Here is a 27,085-nt window from a genome sequence, read left to right as displayed (position 1 = left end):
GGGATTACATACCCATTCCTTCTGTTGCGCTTCACCTGTTACTATGTACCAGGTGTGTAACACCAATTTCTGTGAGGTTAGTGTTGCAGCCCGGCATCTGTAGTACACTGTTAGCGGCTTTTCCCTGATTCCAAGTTGCGTATAAGACGCAAAATTTAAAGAAAAATGCGCTACGCTATTCCTCTCAGAGCATCACAGTTGCGCCGTATGACGTATAGATGCTGGGTGTACGAGGTCGTATAGATGCTGGGTGTACGAGGACGTATACATGCTGGGTGTACGAGGACGTATACATGCTGGGTGTACGAGGACGTATACATGCTGGGTGTACGAGGACGTATACATGCTGGGTGTACGAGGACGTATACATGCTGGGTGTACGAGGACGTATACATGCTGGGTGTACGAGGACGTATACATGCTGGGTGTACGAGGACGTATACATGCTGGGTGTACGAGGACGTATACATGCTGGGTGTACGAGGACGTATACATGCTGGGTGTACGAGGACGTATACATGCTGGGTGTACGAGGACGTATACATGCTGGGTGTACGAGGACGTATACATGCTGGGTGTACGAGGACGTATACATGCTGGGTGTACGAGGACGTATACATGCTGGGTGTACGAGGACGTATACATGCTGGGTGTACGAGGACGTATACATGCTGGGTGTACGAGGACGTATACATGCTGGGTGTACGAGGACGTATACATGCTGGGTGTACGAGGACGTATACATGCTGGGTGTACGAGGACGTATACATGCTGGGTGTACGAGGACGTATACATGCTGGGTGTACGAGGACGTATACATGCTGGGTGTACGAGGACGTATACATGCTGGGTGTACGAGGACGTATACATGCTGGGTGTACGAGGACGTATACATGCTGGGTGTACGAGGACGTATACATGCTGGGTGTACGAGGACGTATACATGCTGGGTGTACGAGGACGTATAGATGCTGGGTGTACGAGGACGTATAGATGCTGGGTGTACGAGGATGTATAGATGCTGGGTGTACGAGGACACATCTGTACATAAACTTTCACTATCGGCTTATCCTGCACTGTGGGCTGTATGTACATTATGATTACATACTAGAGGAGCTAATACAAGCATTCGTAATTAGGACACTGGAGTTCTCAATTAAGCCAAAGGCTAAGAGAGCAGGTGCGGCCCAGGTCCAAGGCCTGCAGAAATATTTGTTAATGTCTTGGAATTTACAAACTGTTTATTTGACAGCCGTCCAAATGGCGGCCCACCATCTCACCCTACTGCAGTGTACAGCACCGCACAGCGCACTGCGTGTGAGGCCGGGCATTCTCACTGGGCTCTTCGGTCTCCGTAGATTCAATGATTGAAAAAGTAGATGAGGTGAAGAGGGAGAGGATGCAGCAATTTCACCAGGCGGAAACCACCTGTGCATTCTATTGGGCTTCCTGGTCATTGGCTCCGCACAACAGCAAGGTGTTCTCATATCTGCAAATGTGGTGCCAACACTATATTACTGCAGGAAAGGGACAGGCAGGATGCACTTGGATGGTGATAAAATCATAAGAGGTTGTGGGCAGGAATGTATGGTGGGCATAGGACTTGTATCATAAGGTGGAGCACTGAGATGTGTATGATCGGCACTAGGAGTACACAGGGCTGCAAATAGTTTCAATGCTCCTGATGAAGGTGCCTGGTGCACCGAGACGCATTTAGCCCGAATCTTGTGCCCTCCAAATTTAGCTTCCGATCTCATCTTTTTACCAACCTCTGGGGGATAATAGACAGACCTTGATACACCGAGCTTAACAGAACTTTATTGCATTCACCACCTAGAGGCCAATATCAGACTTAAAGGACGCAGCTCTCTCATCTCCGACCCGTTCACACCATCAGCCGCAACCCGTTTCCTCCCACACCAATACTGTCCTACGCATGTATTAGGCATCCCGGCGGTCAGAATTCCGGCACCGGAATCTCAACAGCAGTCTGAATCCCGGCTGGAGAATCCTGATCCCTGACATCCCGGCGGTAAGTATTAGGGCTAGGTTTAGGCTGCAGGAGGGGAGGGTTAGTTTGCGTGAAAGGTGGGTTAGGGGGAGGGTTTGGGTAAGGTTTAGTATACTTACAAAATTCTGTCAAGACCGCCGGGACCCCATACCCAACCCGATAATAAATATGCTGACTGGGACGCAGTTCCCTCCTCCTGGGTCTGACTTCCGGGACACATCTCCCTTTATCTGTGGGGTACTACCTGATCAGATGGGGAATAACCAGAGTTTTACCAACAATACAGCAGCGGGCACCTCCACGGAGACGTGCTGCCCGCTCACACTGATACTTTGGATACGATCCCAGGACTCTGCTCTATCATCAGTTTTGTGCTTTACCCCTTAATCTTCTCGACTCGGAACTATAAGTATCTGCATAAATCCTGGAAGGCAATTGATATATGCCTATCACTACCATTAGGCAATCAAATGATCTAGAATAGTGACCATCGAATGTATGTTTAACGTTGGCACCTTAGAAACATACAGGCTAGTCGTTACTGTAAGTGTTCTTATTTGATATATTAGATGATTATATGATTTGTGGAAGTCTCTTTTTTAATAACAACTAGAAAATATTAAATTATTCGGAATATTTGAGACTTTGATTTTTGACGAACATATGCGCAGTCACGCAACATTCTTTATCATTTTTCTGGAAGAATTACACACCCTTCTACATTTGTTACAGCTGCATTTATATCACCTTTAGCCCTAGGACTAAGCTCCCAATCTGACACGGTTCCCCAAGGGTTTCAATGGCATTACTATACATGTCATTGTTACACATAGCGTAGTGCTTTATAGTGCATATAGCTGGTTCGCACAATACTGCTATGCTGGCCATGGGTCAGTAATATATACAAGTTATTAGAATATTTACAGTAAGATGCATGCAAAATATTAATCTTTCCATAATACCAAGACGGGCACTATGCAGTGTATGGTTAACATATTACTATAGGGATGGACATAAATCTGTGCTGGGTAGAAGGAACATGAGGTTGGGGTTATTGAGAAGGGGATAGTTTTCTGCCTTATACTGAACACAAATGTTCTCTTAATAAAATGTAAGATGCATTGCTCAGGATGCTGCACCGTTACAGCATGTGTAGTTTAATGCGAGCGGAGAACGTGGCTGCTGGTACAGAGATCCCTACACAGCTGCTCTTCGCAGAAAATGCTTTGCGCAGGCTTCTCTAGGACTGCCGAGCAGACATGAATTTCAAGCATCTCTCGCACTACACCCATCCACTCAGGAAAGAGCACTGCCACCTCCGGCTGCCATGGAGACAGCCTTTGTTTAAACATAGTGCGTGTGATATTCTTATGGATGCCAATTACACCCTGTACTTAACTGCCACGCTTATCCACTTACAGAGTTAACACCGTGCCAGCCTGCTATGTATGTGGATATACAATAAAAGTAGTCTGATTCAGTGGTGCACGCTCACTACACGCAATCTCAATAGTTTAGGTTTGTTTTAATCTGCAAACCCCGTATTTCGTTCACTAAAATGTTTTTTTTTCTACAGAAAGATGACGGATTCTTCAGTATACTTAGGGGAGATACAGGACTCCCACTGACCAGAATTACCCTATATACAGAAAGATGACGGATTCTTCAGTATACTTAGGGGAGATACAGGACTCCCACTGACCAGAATTACCCTATATACAGAAAGATGACGGATTCTTCAGTATACTTAGGGGAGATACAGGACTCCCACTGACCAGAATTACCCTATAACTGGAAGGGGGAAAGATAACTATTAAACCAAAGTGCACTTGTATAGAATTTGCATCCATTTACCAGCAGCAGTAATCCAATGCGATATTGCCCAGACTCAAGCTTCAAAGTTATAAAAGTTACAGACGAAATAAGACAAAGAATAAAACTGACGCAGCAGTAATAAAATGCAAAGTAGAATTAGCCACTCATTCTTCATTTTAGTTAAGGAGACGTTATCTTAAGCTGAAATCCACCTTCATATGATTCTCGGTTACTGGCTGTTATTAAATGACTTTTCTTTGCTTTCAAGCTGCTTTCTGTGTGTTCCAACAATGTCTCTCTATACATCAGACTAAGCGTTTTCAAAGATGCTCTTTTGGAAACAAAAATATAAAGTGTAGCAAGCACAGCAGGACCGTGCCGTAACAGGCACAGTGATGTAATAAAGATACATGACTGAGAAACACAGAAGCAAAGTGTTTAGTACAGGTTGCAGCAGGGAGCATACTGGGTCCAATAGCTGACCCTTCCTTGCTACAGTCGTGTAGTATCTGAAGATGGAATGCAAGTTCAATCCCGGCATTAACATTAGTTGTTCAGTGCAGCACGTGAACCACCAGACCAATGCAATTTGGGCACGAACGGGTCACATATGCAAATCAGCGGCAGTCCCATACGAATAACCAGACTGCAATGTGTCGGGTCCTTTAAGTTGACGCTACACGTTATTACCTACTGTGCTGCAACCAATGTGTAATACTGCATTCTGCATACTTATTATCTTCATTAGAAAAATTTCTAAGCGCATTTTTTCATTATAAAACGCTCAGTAAAAACAAATTGGTATAAAGCTGGGTAAACACTGGAGCGATGTCGTTCTGATTTGGACAAATCGAGCAGTGTGTTTGCACGATATGCGCGCTCTCGCGGTCACATACGACGTCGTCAGGTTTGAGGTGCTGCACATTGAACCTGACAATATCACATGTAGCGCCATGCAGAGTAATGAAGGACGGAACGAGGGATCGTTCTGTCGGTCATTTCATCGTTCTCATGTGTATCCAGGATCCGATAGGATGGCCCGCCGGGGCCAACATATGGGCTGGGACCACATCACTCAGCTTAAGATATTATGTATACTGCGAATGAGTAATAAAAGCTTTTTTTTTTAAATGAAATGTAAAACTGGCATCTAATGGTAAGAGTACCATGAACTGGTATAGCAACAGGTTATGTAAAGCTGGGTACACACCTGACTGATATCTGCAGATGATGGTTGTACATACACACTGAACAACCATCATTTTTTCTCCTGGCCGCTGGCCCCGGGTCGCTACGGCCTCTGCCATTGGCTGCGCAGCACAGCCGAAGCTATAGGTCTGTGAACGACATCCATATCGTTGGTACACACTGGCCGACGGGCACCCGATATATTGGCCGATCAATTGATCGGCCAATGTATCTGCCAGAGTGTACCCAGCATTAGAAACTTTCAGTTTAGTAAAATAAATAAAAAAAACAAACAAAAAAAAACACATTTATAAACAAGTGTCATCTCAGTAATGCTGGCCATACACGCTGCAATTATCGGGACGATCCGCCCGATATCGGCGGATCACCACGATAATTGTAGCGTGGGGGGGGGGGCGACCGTGGGTTAAATATTGCTCGGTCGGGCATGCAGGATTGTCCAGCATGCCCGTCCGATGCAATATTTACCCGGTAACTGTCGGCCGCATCGGGCAGTATACGCCCAGCGCGGCCGACAGACTGACATTTCCTGTGTTCCTTCCTACGGAAGGAACAGGGAAATGTCTCCTCCCCCGGGGGCGGAGCGCAGATGTCGGGCTATACACTGTGAGATTTCTCTCACAGTGTATGCCGCGGACATCCGCGGCTGGCAGCCGGCCAGATAAAATGTCTGTTGGTCTGACAGACATTTTATCTTGCCGTGTATGCCCAGCATAAGACATTCAACATAGAAAAAGTCTCACGCCGTACACCTGCTGCCCACACATGTAAGATGCCAATTACAGATAAGATATACTCAACCCACCCAGCACTTCTCCAATTTAAATATATGCGCCTGAAATGGATAAATCAGATGAGCGGTGACACTTGTAGTGTACAGGGCAGTGACTGATCTCTAGTCTCACTACATAACAAGCACAATTCTTCTGCTGTCAGCGACAGGAACAATCAGGGTAAATTTCATTGCTCAACAAATCAAAAACATGACTGTAAACGGTTACCAATGAGCTCAGCAATTGTAAAGGTTACAGCACAGGTTTACCTTACTTCATCGAACAGACTGTTCATCTCGCTGACAAGTCTCTGGTTTTCCTGTTCAAACTGTTGGTAAATATAAAAATATGTAAATATACAGATTTGACGCAAGGTGGTGGGCGATGATTTTTTTTTTTTTTTTTTTTAAGAGGCCCAGTCCCATATAGGGACCTTATTCGCGATGCTGTGCGACTAGACGGCTCTGCCTGCATAAATCCCAGCAGATGAGGTATCGTCGTCATAATGCTGCACAGAAACTTTATTACAATATAGGACTACGATTGGTCATTCAAATAAAGGAGGATTTACTGTAGGAGCTGTACACCAACGGAATTCTTACAGCACTTACACATGTCCTGATTCAGACAGAACACAAATGTGTCCTCATACACTATTGCTACAGTTGCGCCAAACAGCCCTTTTCGGCGTGCCATGTTCCGTGCACCTACGCTTGCGGCGAGGTCTTTTTCACCTGAAAATGTGTCTTATGCCGGGTACACACTAAGCGGTATGTTGTCCGATCCAGAGCAACTTATCGGGCACATCGGCCAGTGTGTACCAGCTATGTTGCAGACGATGCACACTCCCGCGGGGTATGAGGACACATCTGCAGTCACACTGGCTATGGGATTCTATAACCCTATGGTAAATGTGTGACGGCTTCATAACAACAAAAGTAGCACTTTACAGTTGAGAACAGAGTAATAAAAGACTGGGTATTAATATACAGTCAATCCATACCAACATAATGAAGGGGGTGTGCAGCCACACTTGCAAGGGATGCTTAGTGCTGAGAAGCGCTAGGCTGACCCTCATGACCCCTCTCCAGTGGCCCACCTACCGCACGCACCAATGGCAAATGCATACCACACCCATTCCCTGCTGCTCTGCATAGCAAAATGGATTTTAACATGGCGACCTGGACAATTCAGTCCTGATTATGACAAGAGGACAGAACCATGAAATAGGGCAGTTGGGAGGTATGGTCAATCTGGTAACAAGGCCTTGCTCACAAGCTTACAATCTTTAGGGAAATAGGAGTGTAATACAGGAGGATGAGCATATTACACCAGCCATATGACGAGGGGGAAAAGTGCTGCTGTATTCAACATAGATAGTTGCAATGAAACTGGTTTGGGGAAAAGACCAGTAGGAACAGAGATGTGACATTCAATGCGTGAGATTAAGGAATGAATTAAGACCCTGGAGCCCCTAACAACCCCCTCCTTACCCGTGGCTGTCCGCGCCCGGCTTTCCATGCTTCGGGCTTCCGGCGTAGGTAAAATGACAGGTGTCGGGATTTCGACGCCTGTCATTTAACCCTTGCCGGGATTAGACAGTCGGAAAGCCGACGGTCGGGATTCCATGCGTCGGCTTCCCATTATAAGCCATCTAGTTCTGCACTCCTAATGCTCAGCAAGGGGTTATACAGTAGCAGCGGTTAGACAGAAAGGCACTTGGCTAGATTTGGTGGTAGAGAAGCAAACAGCACTTGTGACAGCAGTAAGCATTAATCTTTGAAAATCAATTTAGCACGCAAGATTGGCCTGAATTAAACAGACCTCCAAAAAGTGCAGACTCCTCATGTGGAAGGATTACCGGGAACAGGGGGAAGATCTATCGGCCTTCCAAAAAAACCATATAATCTTTACATATCCACTTACTCCTCCTGCCAGGCGTGACAAGTCACTGGTCTCGTAATAACCAGGCAAGGCACAAGGTGCGTATTTCTCTATCAAATGAATACATCCCTTAACACACCAGCCTTCTGTTTCATGTATACAGGTGTGAAATATCTGTGATCGGCACCTGCAGCTGATAAATGCGCTATATCTGTCCATATCTAAATGTAAAAAGATATTCTAGAAAAATGACAGGGAGCTGTGCTGTGGCAGATCATCAGACACGTCATTCAGGCTTATTGTACTACCTATTTAGCTGATCTTTGGAAACATTAAGGTGTACATAGATGTCATTTATGACATTGATGTTAAAATACATCATTATTTTGCCACTGCAGAAAACGTTTGTGCACAGAGATGATAGAAGCATAGTGCACAGACAGTGTAATGGTTAGCATTACTGTATCACAGCACTGAGGTCATGGGTTCGATTCCCACCATGGCCCTACCTGTGTGGAGTTTGTATATTCTCCCTGTACTTGCGTGGGTTTCCTCCGGGTACTCCGGTTTCCTCCATACACTCCAAAAATATACTGGTAGGTTAATGTGATGCCAACACAAACTCTAGTGTATGTGTGTGCGCATGTGATAGGGAACATAGATTGTAAGCACCACTGGGGCAGGGACTGATGTGAATGTAAGCTCCACTGGGGCAGGGACTGATGTGAATGTAAGCTCCACTGGGGCAGGGACTGATGTGAATGTAAGCACCACTGGGGCAGGGACTGATGTGAATGTAAGCTCCACTGGGGCAGGGACTGATGTGAATGTAAGCACCACTGGGGCAGGGACTGATGTGAATGTAAGCACCACTGGGGCAGGGACTGATGTGAATGTAAGCACCACTGGGGCAGGGACTGATGTGAATGGCCAAATACTCTCTGTAAAGCGCTGCGGAATATGTGTGCGCTATATAAATAAATATGATATACACATACATTTATATCTAATGCTGGGCATACACAGCCAGATAAAATGTCTGTCAGACCAACAGACATTTTATCTGGCCGGCTGCCAGCCGCGGATGTCCGCGGCATACACTGTGAGAGAAATCTCACAGTGTATAGCCCGACATCTGCGCTCCGCCACCGGGGGAGGAGACATTTCCCTGTTCCTTCCGTAGGAAGGAACACAGGAAATGTCAGTCTGTCGGCCGCGCTGGGCATACACTGCCCGATGCGGCCGACAGTTACCGGGTAAATATTGCATCGGACGGGCATGCTGGAAAATCCTGCATGCCCGACCGAGCAATATTTAACCCTCGGTCGCCCCCCCCACACGCTACAATTATCAGGGCGATCCGCCGATATCAGGAGGATCGCCCCGATAATTGTAGCGTGTATGGCCAGCATAACTGAAGCAGACAATGATCATTAGGAGACAAATGTTTCACCCATTTACAATGCGCTTGGCATAGCACACCTCTTGATCATACTTGCCAACGAATAGCAAACTTGATAAATAACAAGCAAGATTGAAATTATGATTTACATATACATACAAAAATATTGAAACAAAGTTATCTGGGAGTATCTTGAAAAACAAGATAATGGGTGGCACACTGGTAAATCTGAGCTGGATGTTCAAAAGAAGCAGTCTTATTTTGAAAACAAATGTATTAACGGTTGATCAGAGGTCTGACAACCCCACAAATTCCCTTGACCAACATTTTTCTACCTCCGGGGACTCGCTCAAGGAACCTCCTGTGCATGGAAGACCTCCCAATGCAAGAGACAGATGGGGAAGAGGCAGAGGATGTACGGACATCTGAGAGTCCAGCCAGAGAGCAACGGACATCGTTTACAGCAGTGGTTCCCAAACTCAGTCCTCACGGCACCCCAACAGTCCAGGTTTTAATGATATCCATGCTTGAGCACAGATGGTTAAATCAAATTAACTGAGGTACTAATTAAACCACCTGTGATCATGCATGGATATCCTTAAAACCTGGACTGTTGGAGTGTCTTGAAAACAGAGTTTGGGAACCGCTGACTTAGGGGTATATTTACTGAAGTGCAGGTTTTTTAGAAGTAGAGATGTTGACAATAGCAACCAATCAGATTCTATTATTTTCTAGAAGGTGCTAGATAAATGTTAAGCAGAATCTAATTGGTTGCTACGGGCGACAACTCCACGTCTAAAAAAAACGCACTTTAGTGAATATACCCCATCTTGTGTATTGAGCCCAGCAAACACCTGGTCACTCAATAAGGTGGTTTGGATCTACATGGAACCTGGAACTACAGCGAGACACCTATCTACTGCAGTGGAAACTGTGTGTAATAGAACATATTTCGCATCAGATTATTTATGCAGTTTAAGTCTGGAAGCAAATTTGATCATTCAGCCGCCAATAAATCTTATCTGACCTATAAAGGCATATAATAATATAATAATCAGCTGCTTCCTCAGCGACAAGACTAATGGGGCCCATACATCAGCCATCGCAAAAAAAACTGTTAATCGATTCTGCATTTTTTTTGCCCTCTTCAATCTACCAAAATGCACCCATACATTGCAGATATGTACCAGCGATCCGCAGATCTGCCAATCGTGAAAGGCTAAATAATTTTACTAGTAACGGTCTGCAAAACGCTGATCGGTTACCACACACTACCAATCTGCAGCCCTGATTGGTTGGTGAAATTCACTAAATTGGAAAACCGATTCATCAATTCCAATCAGTTTTTGGTCGGAATCGGTAAAAATCGGTGAACCCCACACAGTCCGATTTTTTTTCATTTTTAATTTTACACAATCATCTGCAAAACGCAGACTTGCCCTAATTGATTGCTGATGTACACACGCTACAATTGTCTGCGCAATCAGCAGGGAATGTGTATGCACTTACAATCTCCATTTATCGCAGATAAATTGGTCTCATTGCATGACTGGATCTTCAACCATACACATGAGGAGATAAATTTAAATCCAGATATTGTACAGTGTGTGCATTCTGACAACAGATATCTGTGCCGTTTTTACAGGGACATGATCATTAGGACAGATAAATAGTAGGAGGGGAAGAAATAATTGTTGATAACACAGGAATATGTGGTCGTACATATTCTTCTGCAATGTAGAATATATAGAAATGTTAGGATGAGATTCAGTATTAGTATAATTGTGTGGGGTGCAGCTGTGTCATTTGTTGAATGGTCGCAGGCCTGGAGAGGATTGAGGCCTACCCTCCCCTCTTCAAAGTAAATAAATGGGTCTCTGTTGCATCAGTCATTTTGTTTAATATTGAATCCAAAAGGTATTTTAAATTATTATTTATTACCAGTTATTTATATAGCACACACATATTCCGCAGCGCTTTACAGAGAATAGTTGGCCATTCACATCTGTTCCTGCCCCAGTGGAGCTTACAGTCTATGGGGGTCATTCAACCCGCTCGCGAGCAGCAGTACGCTTGCAAGCGGGTCGATGTTCCCCACTGCGCATGCGCACGACGGAGGGAGCTCCGTCGTGCGCATGCGAGAGACCCGGGGAGCGACGGGCTTTCCATCGCTCCGGGTCTCGCACCAAAGGGGGCGTGCTGTCGATGTTGATTGACAGCACGCTCCCTTTGGTGGGCGTGCCTGACAGACGGAGGCGTTCCCATGGGAACGCCTACCGTCTGAAGCCGGCCCCACTGACATCACTAGTGATGTCAGTTTGAGTGATTTTGGCTCTGATAGAGCCAAAATCACTCCAGGGCTTGTGGCAGGGAGACCCTACCGCAGGATCTCCGTCGCAAGTCCGATGGTCGCGATGGTCAAGACCATCGCGACCGTCTTTTTGGCCGCTCGCATATGCTGTGGGTGGTCACCCACAGCTATACGAGTGGCCAGGAGGCCGCTCCATTTTCATGGAGGAGGGCCCTGATTCAGAGCGAACGCTCTGGTTAGATTAGTGTTTATTTCTATGCAGGTGTGATTAACTGCAGAGATATGGATAAGTTAGAACTGATCAGGCAGCCATGTTTTTTTATGGTTCAGATAGAAAGGACTTGGAAGTTTAAAATCAAGTTTAATATGAGCAGAAATGAGCAGACAGTCAGTCTCAGATTTTATAAACAAAGAGCTAATCAAGATGGACTTGGCCCATATGAAGCAAGAACTAGTAGCTACAGGGGTACAGAACAAGAAGATGACATATTATATTTTGGTTAAAACATATAACCAATTAGTATCTAGCACGTACGAATATTAAATAAATTAATATTCCCCCTTTGGGTTAACTGGAAGTATAGTATAAAGCTCATGAGAGAAAGAGGAGGGGGGCAGCCGGAGGACAAGGGAGAGAGGGAGCACATAGAGGGTCTGAAGGGGGTGGTGCTGGGTGCGGTATGTATGAAATTGGCTGACTGGTATGACTGGCACTAGGTGTCACAAATTTATTTTACAAATATTCCTACGGCTGCTAATATGATCTTTTTGTTTTTTGTTGTAACCCTGCACTGGCAAAAGACATGTATGAGACTGCTGTCTAAAAGTAAAAACATTGTCATTGATTTTAGAATCTGTATTGGTGTGAATTATTTCATTATCCTTTATAACAAGTCAGGTTTATAAATAAATCTAGAACACAGACCGCGTTTTCAGTATATAGTGTGTACTGTGAATATTGGAGGTTTTCCTTGCAAGGACAGTTGTGAGTTCATTGCATCTTGAGTAAAAATTGTACAGTGTACTAAGCCTACAGCAACATGGTAATCTGACGTCAGTCCTCTAAGATAACACCTGAAATCTTATCCTGTGACTTCATTTCATTTGACACCACTACATCTTTATGGACTAGATTTCATAACCCATCTCTATAATATCCAAAAATTCATTTTGCAAAAGACACCTTGGGGCATTGTTTCTGCAAGGGGACCAATCTCTAGTCTTAAAGTTTATGTTCAATCTTTGACGAAGGTGCGACCCGGTTTCTAGAACAGAGCCATTATGTTTCATGCTTGTATATCATAATTTGTCTCCTATACTTTTCTGGGTCCACCAGTTTCTTGTATAGTATCTTTCTTGCACAAGTGTTACTATACACAGTCATCTTGACATACCAATATAAGCTAGAAACAAGTCACGATTCTCTTGTTCTGCTCAACTGTTCATGTACTGTGTAAAGGTGCGTACACACTGGGCGATAAAGTGGACGACTGAACGATAACGATATCGTTCAGTCGTCCACTTTATCGTCCATTTTTAAGCCCAAAAAGATGAACGATGACGACGCGCGTTCCCGCGGGTTGTTCGTCATCATCGTTCATCGGGCTGACATGCAGACCAACCTGACGATCTCGTCAGGTTGCTGCATGTCAGGGAATGGGGGAGAGAGCCCGGCGCTGAACGATATCGTTAATGATATCTTTCAGCGGCTGTGCTCAATGTCATGAACGACATTGAGCACAGCCTGCCGGGGACACACTACACGATATCGCTCAGGGAGCATATCGTGTAGTGTGTATGCACCTTTAGGCGCTGTGGATCCCTTGTGGCGCCGTATAAATAAAGAACAATAATAATAATAATCTTATTTACATAATACTGTGGCTGAGAAATGGATGTAAATGCACAGGTCTCTTCACCTAAAATAAGATGCTTTGTGTAAACTTGTTACCATCCATACATCTGTCAGTGAGGTCTTCCAGCTACTCAGTCACTCGTGTACGGTAGCATCTAGAGATCTGTGCATCTAGCAACAAGGAAAAGCTTCTGAAACTTCTCTATACTCAGAAAAGACTTTCTATAAATAATATATTTAAACCCCGTCAGCTTTCTATATCTTTCAGACTTGGAGGCTGATGTTCTTTCCCCTTGTTGCTTAAACTGCCCAGTTTTATAATACAGCAAAGCCACAAAGACGACTAATTCAGCTTTAAAAAAAGGTACAACCTTTAAAAGGCAACTATAGAGGACAAACAGCCAGCCAGGGATTCATACAGGATGATTAATGCATTAGTTTTTTTTAGTAATTGTGTGACCTCCGTCCTAACTATAAAATGAATAGGCAGCGGCCTCAGCCATGCCACAAAAACAGATTCTTATTGCAAGAAAATGGGTTTTTAAATGACAGATATCGCTGACAGACGGCAATAACTGAATGAAATTATGAACACAATATTGCTCTGTTTTGGTCCTTTATAGCGGCAGTATTGCTTTATTTCCCCTTGGGTTGCCTGCTCTGCAGGGATGAGAAGGATTGCACGTGGAATCGCAAACCCTCAGTGACATGAAGCAAACGGGAGATTAAATAACAGCAACAGACAATCTGGCTTCAGTCACCGACTGTACCCTCTGCAGACAATAATCCAAAGCGAATATATACGAGTACGTATTTACATGCGATATAAGTAAATAAAAATATATATTCCTGTTCATAAATCTAACCTAACGGCATGGTAGGGATCACTGCATAAAACACCTGATAAATAATACTACTTTGATATTTTAACGAACTGGCTATGATGAGCTGTCCCGCCAGATCTATGTCCTAGCTGCTGGGTGGTTATATGGCAGCTTACATTGTACCTGCTCCAGTATGCAGGCTTCTGTCAGGATGATCTGTACTGTAGCAGACAAACTGGCTAATCCACAGGTCACTTTGATAAAAGGCCAATCAACCTGGTAACGTTGCCATGTATTGATACATTGTCGACCTGAGTGGTCCCAGTATAATGGACAGGGGTCCCTAAGACTACACATGCTATCAGTTCATTCATTTATAATGAAATAGGGTTCTTGTAATTATGGATAACCTGTCATTCAGTACGAAAGGGTGATTCTTACAGCGATCTCCTCTATAATAATGCAACAGGCAGGCATTTAGCCATGGTATTGCCAGAAAACGTCATATCTTTGGGGTTAAATCTTAACATTGGGCATGGAGAAATGTGGTCATGGGTGCAGAAATGGCGGCATATTCACCCATTTTAAATTAATTTGACACGTGCTACAAAAGTCAGCTAATGTGGAGCAACTGGGAATACAGTGGTGGGGTTAAGCGGTTGGAGCATAATGTTTAACAGCTTAAAGCTATAGTCCAGACTTAGTTTTGTATTGTAGAGAAACAACAGGATAATACTGACCTTTACACTTCTCAACAGATGAAGTTTGTATAAATGTATAAAACAGACGTCATTTCCTTTTAAAACACGATCCTTTACAAGTACATATGTCTTGAAAGAATGTCAACAGTGGAAATCAATACAGTTTATAAAAGCAACATAATATTGCCATGCACAGCAAAAGCACTACTACTACCACCCATGACGTAAAGGAAGGTATACTAAAGAAATGTAATTCGTTACAAAGCAGATGCAATTTCAAAATATATTGGGCTTGGATCAGCCAGCATTACAACAACACTTAATGCAATGGCCAAAAAAACATCCATGTGTAAATTGAACAAGTTACTGCAACAAAGATTAAAGCTGCCCCCACACACAGCGATATTTTACCCGATGTGGCCGATTCTGACGCATTGGAACGACAGATCGTGTAAAACATGGCCAAATCGTGAGGAAAACGTGAGTCCCCACCATACTTGCCGACATTCAGCTCCCTCCTTCCGGGAGGGAGCTGAATGCCTGCATTCTGTGGGGGGCGTGGCCGGACTGTGACACCGTTTTGGGGGCGGAAAAAAGGCATTGTAAAGCAGGGGGCGGAGCCTCGATGACGCGATTCAGCGCGAATCGCGTCATCGGGCCCCCCGGCAGCGGGGTTTTTTACTAGTAGTCTGGGGGGGGTAGGCGGCAGCCGGGAGGCTTGCCTGCCTTTCCGGGTGGTCGGGAGCGGCACCCGATATTCGGGAGGCTTCCGACCAAATCGGGAGGGTAGGCAAGCCTGGTCACCACTCACGATCACGATGCGATGCGCGTCCCCGCAGGTCGCACATCGCATCTTCAGATCTGACCATCTGGAGTCAGGATGCATTGGAGTAGTTAGGAGGCACGATAGATCGTGTGTCACATTGGCAGCATTTTCAGACCACATCGTGTGCAGGACTGCCGGGGAGAGTTCAGGGGAAATCGTACACATCGTGTGCCGGGGGGCTCCCGGGGAGAGATCAGGGGGAAATCGTACACATCGTGTGCCGGGGAGCTCCCGGGGAGAGATCAGGGGGAAATCGTACACATCGTGTGACTGAGATGACATCGCCAGGTGTGTGGACACTTTAAGAGCGTGACAGATCAGTGCAAGAAATTACAATATGGATCCTGTGAGCCACATACAGTGGACAGAGGGCCTCATTCTGACCCGTTTGCTAAGCTGCAGACGCTTCGCAAATGGTTATCGCACGTTTGCGCATGCGTCAAAGTACGCATGCGCGAACCAGTTACTGCGGCCGGGAATCGTGCGCTCGTAGTACACAGACTGGAAGCTACTTTGAGTGACAGACAGCGCCGTTTGTGGCTGGTAACAGGGGAAGGTGCTTGTGAATGGGGGAGTGGTGCTGCCAAGGCAGGCATGTCTGGGTGTCTTATGGGTGTGCATAATTAGCATGGATGCGTCATTGTACACGTCACGTGGCTGTATTTCAGCCTGCAGTGATTGCAGTGCTTGCGGCGGGGTAGGGTCTACCTCATGTGCTGCGTGCAGCTCCGATGTCTGTCGATGGTTCTGATTGTCCATACGCTTCCTGGAGATGACGTGTATTAAGACAGATAAGTGGGCGTCTTTATACCGCCGTGAGTTCACTCAGCCGCTCTCTAAGACATAGAGGGCGTCCTTACGCCAGACAGTGGAATCGTGGCATTTGCATACCTGGCCTTTTTTAGCTGCGTGAGAACGCAGCTTAGCGTCCGGGTCTGAATGAGCTCCAGAGTGGTCTTAATCAAAAATGGTGACAAATATGACGCTTTGGGGGGGGGCAGCGATTTCGACAGCTGCGCTGATGAAACAGCTGCACCTACAGAGTACAAGTGACTGGTGCTGCGGTGACCACAGAGCAGGGACAACACTGTCATTTAGGATTCTGCCATTGACAAGATAACATCAACCCACTGGCAGGAATACATCTAGGAATTGGATAAAATCCCTAAAGCATTGCTACATATGGGATAATGTACTGAGAAATGAGTATACACAAGTTAAAAGCAAACAAAGGACGTGTACTGGTAACAAAATGAATAACGTATTATCTTAATTGATGCTAATCTACATTTTCCATCTCTCCGATTGTCTTAAATAAACATTAAGACATTGTAAGTCATTGCGCAAATATAGCTAAGCAACACAAGGACTGTATAACATCGATAACCATCTTCCATTGTCTGTGTGCAGCTATGTGGATGACAAAAGACATTTCATCTTCTTCCCAGCAAACGCTGGCTGCTGTCATTACTTTGTCTTATAACAATAGGAAGGGAATTGGGGGAAGAATGGAAAGAGTTTGTGCATTACTTTACATTATTAGCTTTAGTTAATAAAGCAGTGTTGGGAGAATAAATTCTTCAATAGGGACATTTTAGCTTGCCGAGTGCACGGAGCAGAGTACCCCCCCTCCCTGACCCTGCCGCTCCTCCTACCCTGGGGGGTGCACACTACAAAAGATCAGAATTCAAAGTCATCGGAGAAGTGAATGATTGTGAAAGAAGTAGGGATATCTCCCCTGGTACAGGTACAGTATATACATGCAGCAAACAGATCGGCTCAACGGTTACTACTGGAAATATTAATACTCATCAGACTTCATTACTACACTATTGTAAGTGGCTGCGAAATGTGATGTGGTAATGAGGGGGATGGATATCACAAATGGTGCATATTGAGTATATCATCTTTGCTGCAGCAGTACTACTGAAATAAGAGTGTAGATATAGATTACATACATAAATATATATATCTCTATATATATATCTATCTATCTATATATATCGCTGGACTCTCTCCGTCATGTGCTGTGTAAGCCAGGTGTGCACATTCACTGCGCACGCCCACCCCACTGCGATGGAGGCGGATAGACGAACAGAGCTGTGGATTAAAGACCATTGCTTATAACATATTGTAGTCACATTTTCTCATGCTCCCCATTTCCAGCCCATGTACAGATGCGTCCGCATATATCTAGCCTCAATAGGCCATGTGGTGTGAGACGCCGGGTCTTGTGCAGCTCTGCTAGCGTCCGGCATATTTTACTGTTGAAAATGTGTCTTAGTCACAATGCGATGCGACTCTGATGCACCGGGAGACTGCGCCGATTCATTTGATATGTGACACTTGTATATCTGTGTGCGACTGAGTCTGTATACGAGGCACAACGGAACTTGGCGTGGAAAAAAGCTGCAGCCGCTACATTAGACCATTTCATGTACAGATTCAGACTCGGTGGCACTTGTACAGATGTACAAGTGTGTGCATATCAGATTAATCAGCACAGTCTGCTGCTGCGTCCTAGTCGCATCACATTGCAATAAAATTTGGTTGTTGGTCCAAGTTGAGCTACGCCGCACGTTGCCGGGAAGAGGCGCTGCGCCACATGCCGCCGGGAAGACGCCCTGCACAACACGCTGCCGGGCAGACGTCCTGCTCCCCGCGTTGCCGGAAAGACACCCCGCGCTGCCTTTGAAGAGATATGTTGGTTATTATTTTAAGAGCTCTTTTTATATTGTAATCCATTAAAGTTTTCCATAAATACAGTTGATTAAAAAAAAAAAAAAATAATATTACTTTTATTGTATTAAATACACATTCTGTTTTCAAACACATTATACAACTATTCATCTAATTCACATTGACAAGAACAAAAGTGCAGAGCCGTTATTCTTCAACATACCCAAATGAGTAAAACAGCGAGTAAATTCAGATGATTAAAAGCGATTTTGCAAATGTAATAGACTCAAACCATAAAATGAAGAGTAATAATTACCATCTGGATCTCCTCTGGAGACAATTCTTCCCCTCGGCCTTCATCCCAAACACTAGATGGGTTCTGTGCATCAGACACTGTCCTGTCTATCCAAAGAGGAAGACAAAAGTAGTATTATTGCTCATCTCATTACACTCATCCTTCTACAACATACAATAGATTTCTGTTTTACTTAGGATAACCATTATTTATTCTGTAAATATACTCGTATAGACGGACTACTTTCATTAGAAATGACATCATATTAGGGGGCTATGTAGACCATGCAACATCTTGATGTCAGCGCCTCTGCATAATGGGCCTGACTCACGGTGTACGCTAATGCCGCAGCAGCTGCCAAGTTGAACGCAGCTGCAATGCGAAAATATGCAAATGTTGCAGCAATCGGGAGATGTAATGAGACGCCCTCCTGCGGTTTTTCAAATCCGAGCATCTGCGGAAAAAGTTGGAGCATCTGCGTACAAAGCCATCGGTCACTGATCATTCTATTGTTTCAGTCCTAAGTGAGCCTATGGTCTGGCAGAACGGATCTAGGAATGGAGCCACCGGAGCATTATTCCTTGTGTACGGGATCGCAGTTGTTGGGTGTGACACGCCCCCGAAATGGTTGCGACACGCCTGCGTTCTTTGCCGCCGATCCCCGTTACCTCCCCCAACCGCTCTCTGTCTATCAAGCCCAATGCGAGTCAAACGTCGCTGGAAGCAACTATGGTAATGTACCTAGGCGCATTCACAGTGCGCCTTCTACTTATGCACGGTTTACGGATAATCCCTCAACTCCGTAAACATTGGAATGGCGTATACAATTCTAATCAGGCCCAATGACGCAATATCCGACATGCTATTTTAAACATCACTCTGAAAGAAGAACGCTACTCAAAATCAGTGATGTTGCCAAATTAAAATATCTATGACGGGTATTACATTTTACTTGTATAACACCAGATACTTAATAGGACTTCTGTCTGGAATTGGCAATTGGAATCTCAAAAAAACAACACATTATCATAATTTGACATTTGTGATCTTTGCTGAGTGCTTCCTAGTTACAGAGAATGTTCGTTATTCACAATCTGTCAAATGGCAGCAACATACAGTAGTTTCTCAAATGTCAACAGTTCTATTCTGAGTATCAAGAGCTATTACTCTGTGCAACACGTCTTTCCAATTAGACAATTTTTGATGGCGTTACCCTATTGTATAGGGTAACTTTAGAACGACTGTTATCAGAACTATTCAGACATTTAAAGGAGGTGAAAAAGATCGCACTATGTTTTATTCAGATTTAGTAAAAAAAAAATATGTATAGAAAAAGTACGAATCAGTACACTACCATGATTTTGGGATCAATATTACAAATAGAACAGGATTCTGGCAAGAACCAAGAGTCTCTTACCCTTGTTTTCTTCCCCAGTAGACTTCCCCTCCTCCTTTGCCTCCAGACTTCCCAGGGTGATGGTCTCTGCAGAGTGCCATGTCTTTGTCTTGTGGGCTTGTTCTGGTTCCAACCTGGATCTACACGTACAACAGGCATATTTACCAACACTATAGTACACATACATTCAGTGAAGACACCATCTACTCTTGAACATCACAGTTAGAAGGAACTAGCAAGGCTGAATGTCTATTACTCCTATTAGTGCCACTAAGGTCTGACTTATGGGGATTGAGATCTGCAGCGCTAAGTAGCAATTTGCAAGAGATTTCCGTGAAATCTCCTGCATTGTGCTATTAGTACATAGCAACAATAAATACAATTATACCCCTTTTACCCCGGAGCTAAAACCCGGGTTATTGCAGGGTTAACCCGGGTAGCTCTTGGTGTAAAAGGGGAGAGGGTTGGATTGCCGGGTCCAGTGACCCGGCAATCCAACCCAGGTAACTTGCAGGGTTTAACACGGGAGTAACCCGTGAAACCCTGCAGTATGAATGGTGCGCTCCGGGTCACGATGACGATTGGTCCGGCCTCAGTGGCGCTTGGAGATGACGTCATCTCCAAGCGTCCACTTCAACGCTGGAAAAGCCGGATCTCTGCAGACCCGACTCCGGTGTGAGCGGCGCCGACTCGGGAATATACTGGATCGGCGCCGGCTAAATTTCGGGTCTGATCCGGATTCGAACCCTGTTCCAACTCCGGGTCAGACCCGGAATTTAGGTGTAAAAGGGGTATTATGCAGAAACTGCAGTTTCTGCATAATTTTATAATAAAAGCCGGCTTGATACACAGGCCCCTTAGTCATCATATGCTACATCATACCTTATAGTGACCTTCATTATAATATACACAAAATGCCCATTCATAAACGTTTTACATGAGGTCAAATGAGGGCAATTCCAACTAATTGTATTGCTCCTTGTAAAGTATAAAAGCTTGCTTGGCTAAGGAGCCATGCAAAAAATATATATGAGGCCACTGACAATGTGTTCTACAAACCCTTCTACATACAGTTATGATAACCCAATATGAGCATCACCGTCACCAAAGATGGCGAATGTTGCAAGAAGTACATTAACTGCAAATAACACACTTATTTAACATTGGAAATAATTGGGTCTCCAATTAAAGCACCAAACACCCTACTGTTTTTATTGTTACTATCTCAATTATGGATCATAATAGTTTTTAATTGAATACAAACCTAATGCCTTTGATGCACTGGCACAAAGAAAATCTATTAACATGATAAAAGCATTTGTAATTATCACATTAAGTCTCCTCTAATACCGTATGGGAGAATGGCAAAAAAACACATTTAAACGCTCCGTGGAGAGATGGTGCTTTATCCTGAATATGGTCCTTGTGTAGAAGATCTTTTTATGTTTCATTATAAAACCCCCATGCACCAGTAAGCATTCTGTGACAGAGAGGAAGTGTTTATTGCTAGTATGAATGTGTGAATGGCAACTAGTCTAAAAGTATTACAGATCTCAGCATTCATGTGTCATTATGAGGGCTGACTCGATTTGCAGCAATGTGACGCCAAACATCCCGCAATGTTCAACTGCGCACTTATTTCTTGTTACGGTAGGTTCAACATTGCTAATTCTTCTTTCCACTTCTATGGCGTGCAGGGAAAAGCTAGCGATGTTGCCGATGAGCCACTAATTGAATTGTCCCCTAAGCATTTTGCATCTGCTAAGACCGGAATAAAACAATAAAATCAGGACACTAAGGCCAGTATTAGTCAGTACATGAATATTAGTTCTAATGAATAACAGAGTTTCCAGTTAGTTATTACACACGTGCCTCTAGTGTATTAAACACACAGGGCTGGCGCCACCATTAGGCACTGGAGGGCGACGCTGAGTTTATTTAACTAAAAGATTAAGGATGCCTCAAAGAGACATCCTTCCTAGTGGCAGCTGCAGGTCTAACCAGCCGCAACTGTCATCTCACCCACAAATGACCAGGAGTCACTGGCACTGCCAGTGAGAGGTCTCCCCACCGCGTCCGCCCCGGCTGTTAGCACTGATGCGTGCTGTATACGAGTGTGGGAGCCCTCCCCCTGCCCGCTATGCTCTAACGCTCCCTTAACTCCTCCTCTTGCTTTGCAGAAGACGAGGAGCAGGGCTGCCGGGGCTAAGCTGAGCTGGATGAGAACAATAATAACAAACGTTATCCAACTTGCTGGTAAGTCAGCTCAGCAAGCTTTGGGTTGACTGTGTAATTATATTTATACCATCACACAAGACCATTATATAGCTTTGGGTTGTCAGTGTAATTATATTTATACCATCACACAAGACCATTATATATATATATATATATATATATATATATATATATATATATATATATATATATATATTATATATATATATATATTAAATATATACACACACACACATAATATATATACACACACACACACATAATATATATATGTATGCTGAAGAATATAAAAAAAAAAGAAAAGAAAATATACTGCAGCTGACAGCTTTACTGTCACTGAGGACAGGGGGAGGGGGAGAGAAAATGTTCTTTGATGGGACCCAGACTCACTTTATCAGCTAGCAATAAATAATGATGTGTGGCCTAATTATGTAATGCGGGTACTAATGTGCAGCATAGTTCTGTATTGTGGCACGGGTATGTGGCATAATACTGTTCAGAGTGTACACACAAATGTTTTTCCTAAGGAGAGGGGGGTAAGGGGGCTGCGTTAGGATTAATCTTTGCCTAGGGTGCCTAGTGACCTTGTACGCACACACACACACACATATATATATATATATATATATATATATATATAAAAAAAAGAGAAATAGAGAAAGAGAGAGAGAGAAAGAGAGAGAAAGAGGGCTATGGGTCATTGTGTACAATGAGTTTGGGGGAGGTGCATATACATTGCCTGGTGCATGTCCACATCAAGCTATGTCTGGTGCCTGCCTATCGAACGCTTCCCTGGTTAAACCCAATTGATAGTCAATAGTGCTGTCGGGAATTCAAACATTAAATTAAAATGTTGTAATGATTGTAAATCAACTCTAAAAACCATCATATTCAATACTCACAATCGTTTCTTGTCAACAACACGTTTAACTCTAATGGCACGCTGCTCGGAGTAGAGTTTGCACACTCCTACACAGAAATAGGAAACAAAGTCACAGGTGGCCCAATTGAGGGGTGGACACAAATCTAGGCATAGCTGCATTGCCGTACGCATCGGTTGTGGAAAGATATGCAAATGTCGCAGATGCTGTACTCTGTATTGAGACTCTCACCAGCGGCGACTCAAGTCCGCCACTTGCGCATACAGCATCGATGTTGTGAGCAACCCTATGTTCGATCAGAATGTCCGTCGGAATTAAGACACCTGAGACTGCATATGAATTCTCAGTCAGAGTCTCCTCAGAATACAGTTGTGACACGTCTGCGTTTGAGTTCCCCCTCCCCATAGTTGTCTCCCACAAATGCTCCCTAACTGTCCATCACTCAGCGTCCAAGTCCTCACTGCCCTCCACTGTTGGTAATTAAACGACGCATGCGCAGTGCAAAAATAATCGCTCAATACCACAAGCATCGGCGTTGAGTCTACCTCTGAATTAAGCCCAGGGTCACATTAGCATTAAATTATTGTTGCAAGTACTGCAGGACAGATATTCTCAAAACCTACTTTTTAAATACTCTTCAATGAAATCCAAGACGGCAAATCTGTGTTCTTTTACTTGGGAGGAAATGGTCTCCTTACACGCTGTGCCAAAAGAGAAAAAAAAAAATGGTGTTCATTATGGACAATTCTAAGAGACTAGCTTTCCCGATCACACACAACTTCAAACACTCATTCCTGATTATTTCATATTTGAAACTCACCTGCACACAGCGGGAGGAATCAATATGTAATCAATATTCATGAGCATACAGTATGAATTCACTAGCGTATTATAAATATTAGACAAGAAAGGTCTTTGCGATGTCCCGTTTCCTAGCGAGTTGATAGTAATATATAAAATGCTGCCTCCGTGTGTGTATGTTACTGGTGTGGTTTAAGCTTTACCCTCTTTCATTTTCCTGTCTGAAAACAACTTGACCCATTAGTACAGCTCACTACCACAATCACCAAGTGTACAACACGATGATCGCTGCACAAACAAACACAAACATGTACTTTCTTTAAAATGATATAAAAAAAAGCAACCTTAATGACCTTTATAGTAAACTAAAAATAAAGTAGTAAAAACAGGGATGCAGCACTGTAGCATCGTTGTTAGCATTGCTGCCTCATAGCACTAGATTAGTGATTTGCAACTTGAGGCAAAGTGCGCAAGATTTTAAAATTGCCAAGGCACACTATACGGCGATGCGGCGTGCGCGACCAATGAACAAACATACACATTGGCTCCCACATACAAAAAAACACACACATTGGCCTCCACAGGAATACATTGGCCTCCGCAGGAATAAAACACACACACATTGGCCTCCGCAGGAATACATTGGCCTCCGCAGGAATAAAACACACACACATTGGCCTCCGCAGGAATACATTGGCCTCCGCAGGAATAACACACACATACATTGGCCTCCGCAGGAATAACACACACACACATTGGCCTCCGCAGGAATAACACACACATACATTGGCCTCCGCAGGAATAACACACACATACATTGGCCTCCGCAGGAATAACACACACATACATTGGCCTCCGCAGGAATAACACACACATACATTGGCCTCCGCAGGAATAACACACACATACATTGGCCTCCGCAGGAATAACACACACATACATTGGCCTCCGCAGGAATAACACACACATACATTGGCCTCCGCAGGAATAACACACACATACATTGGCCTCCGCAGGAATAACACACATATACATTGGCCTCCGCAGGAATAACACAAACATGCATTGGCCTCCGCAGGAATAAAACACACATGCATTGGCCTCCGCAGGAATAAAACACACATGCATTGGCCTCCTCAGGAATAAAACACACATACATTGGCCTCCGCAGGAATAAAACACACATACATTGGCCTCCTCAGGAATAAAACACACATACATTGGCCTCCGCAGAAATAACACACACATACATTGGCCTCCGCAGAAATACCACACACATACATTGGCCTCCGCAGGAATAACACAAACATACATTGGCCTCCGCAGGAATAACACAAACATACATTGGCTTCCGCAGGAATAAAACACACATACATTTGCCTCCGCAGGAATAAAACACACATACATTGGCCTCCGCAGGAATAAAACACACATACATTGGCCTCCGCAGGAATAAAACACACATACATTGGCCTCCGCAGGAATAAAACACACATACATTGGCCTCCTCAGGAATAAAACACACATACATTGGCCTCCGCAGGAATAAAACACACATACATTGGCCTCCTCAGGAATAAAACACACATACATTGGCCTCCGCAGGAATAAAACACACATACATTGGCCTCCTCAGGAATAAAACACACATACATTGGCCTCCGCAGGAATAAAACACACATACATTGGCCTCCGCAGGTATAAAACACACATACATTGGCCTCCTCAGGAATAAAACACACATACATTGGCCTCCGCAGGAATAACACACACATACATTGGCCTCCGCAGAAATAACACACACATACATTGGCCTCCGCAGGAATAACACACACATACATTGGCCTCCGCAGGAATAACACACACATACATTGGCCTCCGCAGGAATAACACACACATACATTGGCCTCCGCAGGAATAACACAAACATACATTGGCCTCCGCAGGAATAACACACACATACATTGGCTTCCGCAGGACTAACACACACATACATTGGCCTCCGCAGGAATAAAACAGACATACATTGGCCCCCTGCAGGAATAACACACACATACATTGGCCTCCGCAGGAAAAATAACATTGGCTGGCCACACAGAATAAGTATAAACCACATTGCTCCCCACAAAGAAAAACAAAAAAACAAACAATGGCTGACCCCTACAGAAAAAAAACTCACATTGCTCCCCCCCCCCCAAAATAACAACAATTCACACTGGCTCCCACATTAAGAATAAATATAAATTTGTTGGCACCTACCTGAGCCTCATCGGCTGAAACAGTGCATAGCTGCCAGCACAGCAGAGTGCGGGCGGGCTGGCCGGCTGGTGGAGCGGGCTGGCTGAGCGGGCCGGTGTGACCTGAGAGGTCACGGCCCAGGCGCGTCTGAGCTTCCCAGAAGACCTCAGCGGCAGCGCTGCCCAGTCCGCACTGACCACAGTACTTAATCTGACTGGCGGCTCTGCACACTGAACAACCGTCCGCGGCACACTACCGCTGCACTTAGGTCAGGAGTTTGATTCCGTGTGTTATTTTTGTGTGTTCTCCAAGTGTTTGCATGGGTTTCTTCTGAGCACTCCAAAAACAAACTAATCAAATACATGTTTGCTTTCTACACATGCTGTGTTCTCCAGTTCCACTGAGACGCCATCTCGCTCCAACTGTTCCAATGTGCACTCCACTCGTCTTGTCACGTGGGTTTGCGGTCAGGAGGTCGACAGTGACAATGATGGCAATAATAGTGTGGGGAGGGGGGTGGCTGGCATAAGGCTCAATTGGAAGCTTACTGCAATTATTTACATAGTTAATGGTGGCTCAACTTCTTCAGGAATGTCTATAGTGCAGAGAATGAGGAGTCACAGAGGAGGGTTCCCCACAGTTACAGGATAATTTAGAATGTAAGCTCTCACGAACAGGGTCCTCTAACCTCTTGTGCTTGTCCTTGGGCACCTATCACTTGGTTGCTCATTTGAGTGTTATGATGGCTAATGCAGCAATGTATATAAACCTTGTCCTGCATTGTACTGTAAGCCACTGGTTCCTTGTTCACTTATTTATGCACTATGTAAGGCGCTGCGGAACACTTGTGGCGCCATATAAATAATGGATAATAACTAAATTTTTAGTCTTCAGAATTGCTCCAGGAGATGAGGAAAAAATAATGTGAAAAGTAATGATGACACGG

General features: G+C 44.4%; 2 protein-coding genes across 2 annotated transcripts in view; one reads left to right on the top strand and one right to left on the bottom strand.

The window, feature by feature from the left end:
• STX18 (syntaxin 18) overlaps positions 1-27,085 on the bottom strand; it is a 186,372-nt gene that overhangs the window by 14,099 nt on the left and 145,188 nt on the right. Inside the window, exons 4-8 of the mRNA XM_088463567.1 lie at positions 23,724-23,801; positions 23,122-23,188; positions 20,003-20,121; positions 18,607-18,692; positions 6,078-6,136 (exon numbers count right to left, since the gene is read on the bottom strand). Coding sequence (XP_088319693.1) covers positions 6,078-6,136; positions 18,607-18,692; positions 20,003-20,121; positions 23,122-23,188; positions 23,724-23,801 — 409 coding nt within the window. The remainder of the gene's footprint in view (positions 1-6,077; positions 6,137-18,606; positions 18,693-20,002; positions 20,122-23,121; positions 23,189-23,723; positions 23,802-27,085) is intronic.
• The window catches only part of LOC148442727 (phosphofurin acidic cluster sorting protein 2-like), a 63,945-nt gene continuing 59,022 nt past the window's right edge, over positions 22,163-27,085 (top strand). Inside the window, exon 1 of the mRNA XM_088463568.1 lies at positions 22,163-22,237. The gene's annotated coding sequence lies outside the window, so the exon portion shown is untranslated. The remainder of the gene's footprint in view (positions 22,238-27,085) is intronic.

The sequence above is a fragment of the Taudactylus pleione genome, unplaced genomic scaffold, assembly GCF_031769625.1.
Source record: "Taudactylus pleione unplaced genomic scaffold, aTauple2 ptg001408l, whole genome shotgun sequence".
Taxonomy (NCBI): Eukaryota; Metazoa; Chordata; class Amphibia; order Anura; family Myobatrachidae; genus Taudactylus; species Taudactylus pleione.
The sequence above is the reverse complement of the archived record's forward strand: the minus strand, read 5'-3'. Positions and strand labels throughout refer to the sequence as shown.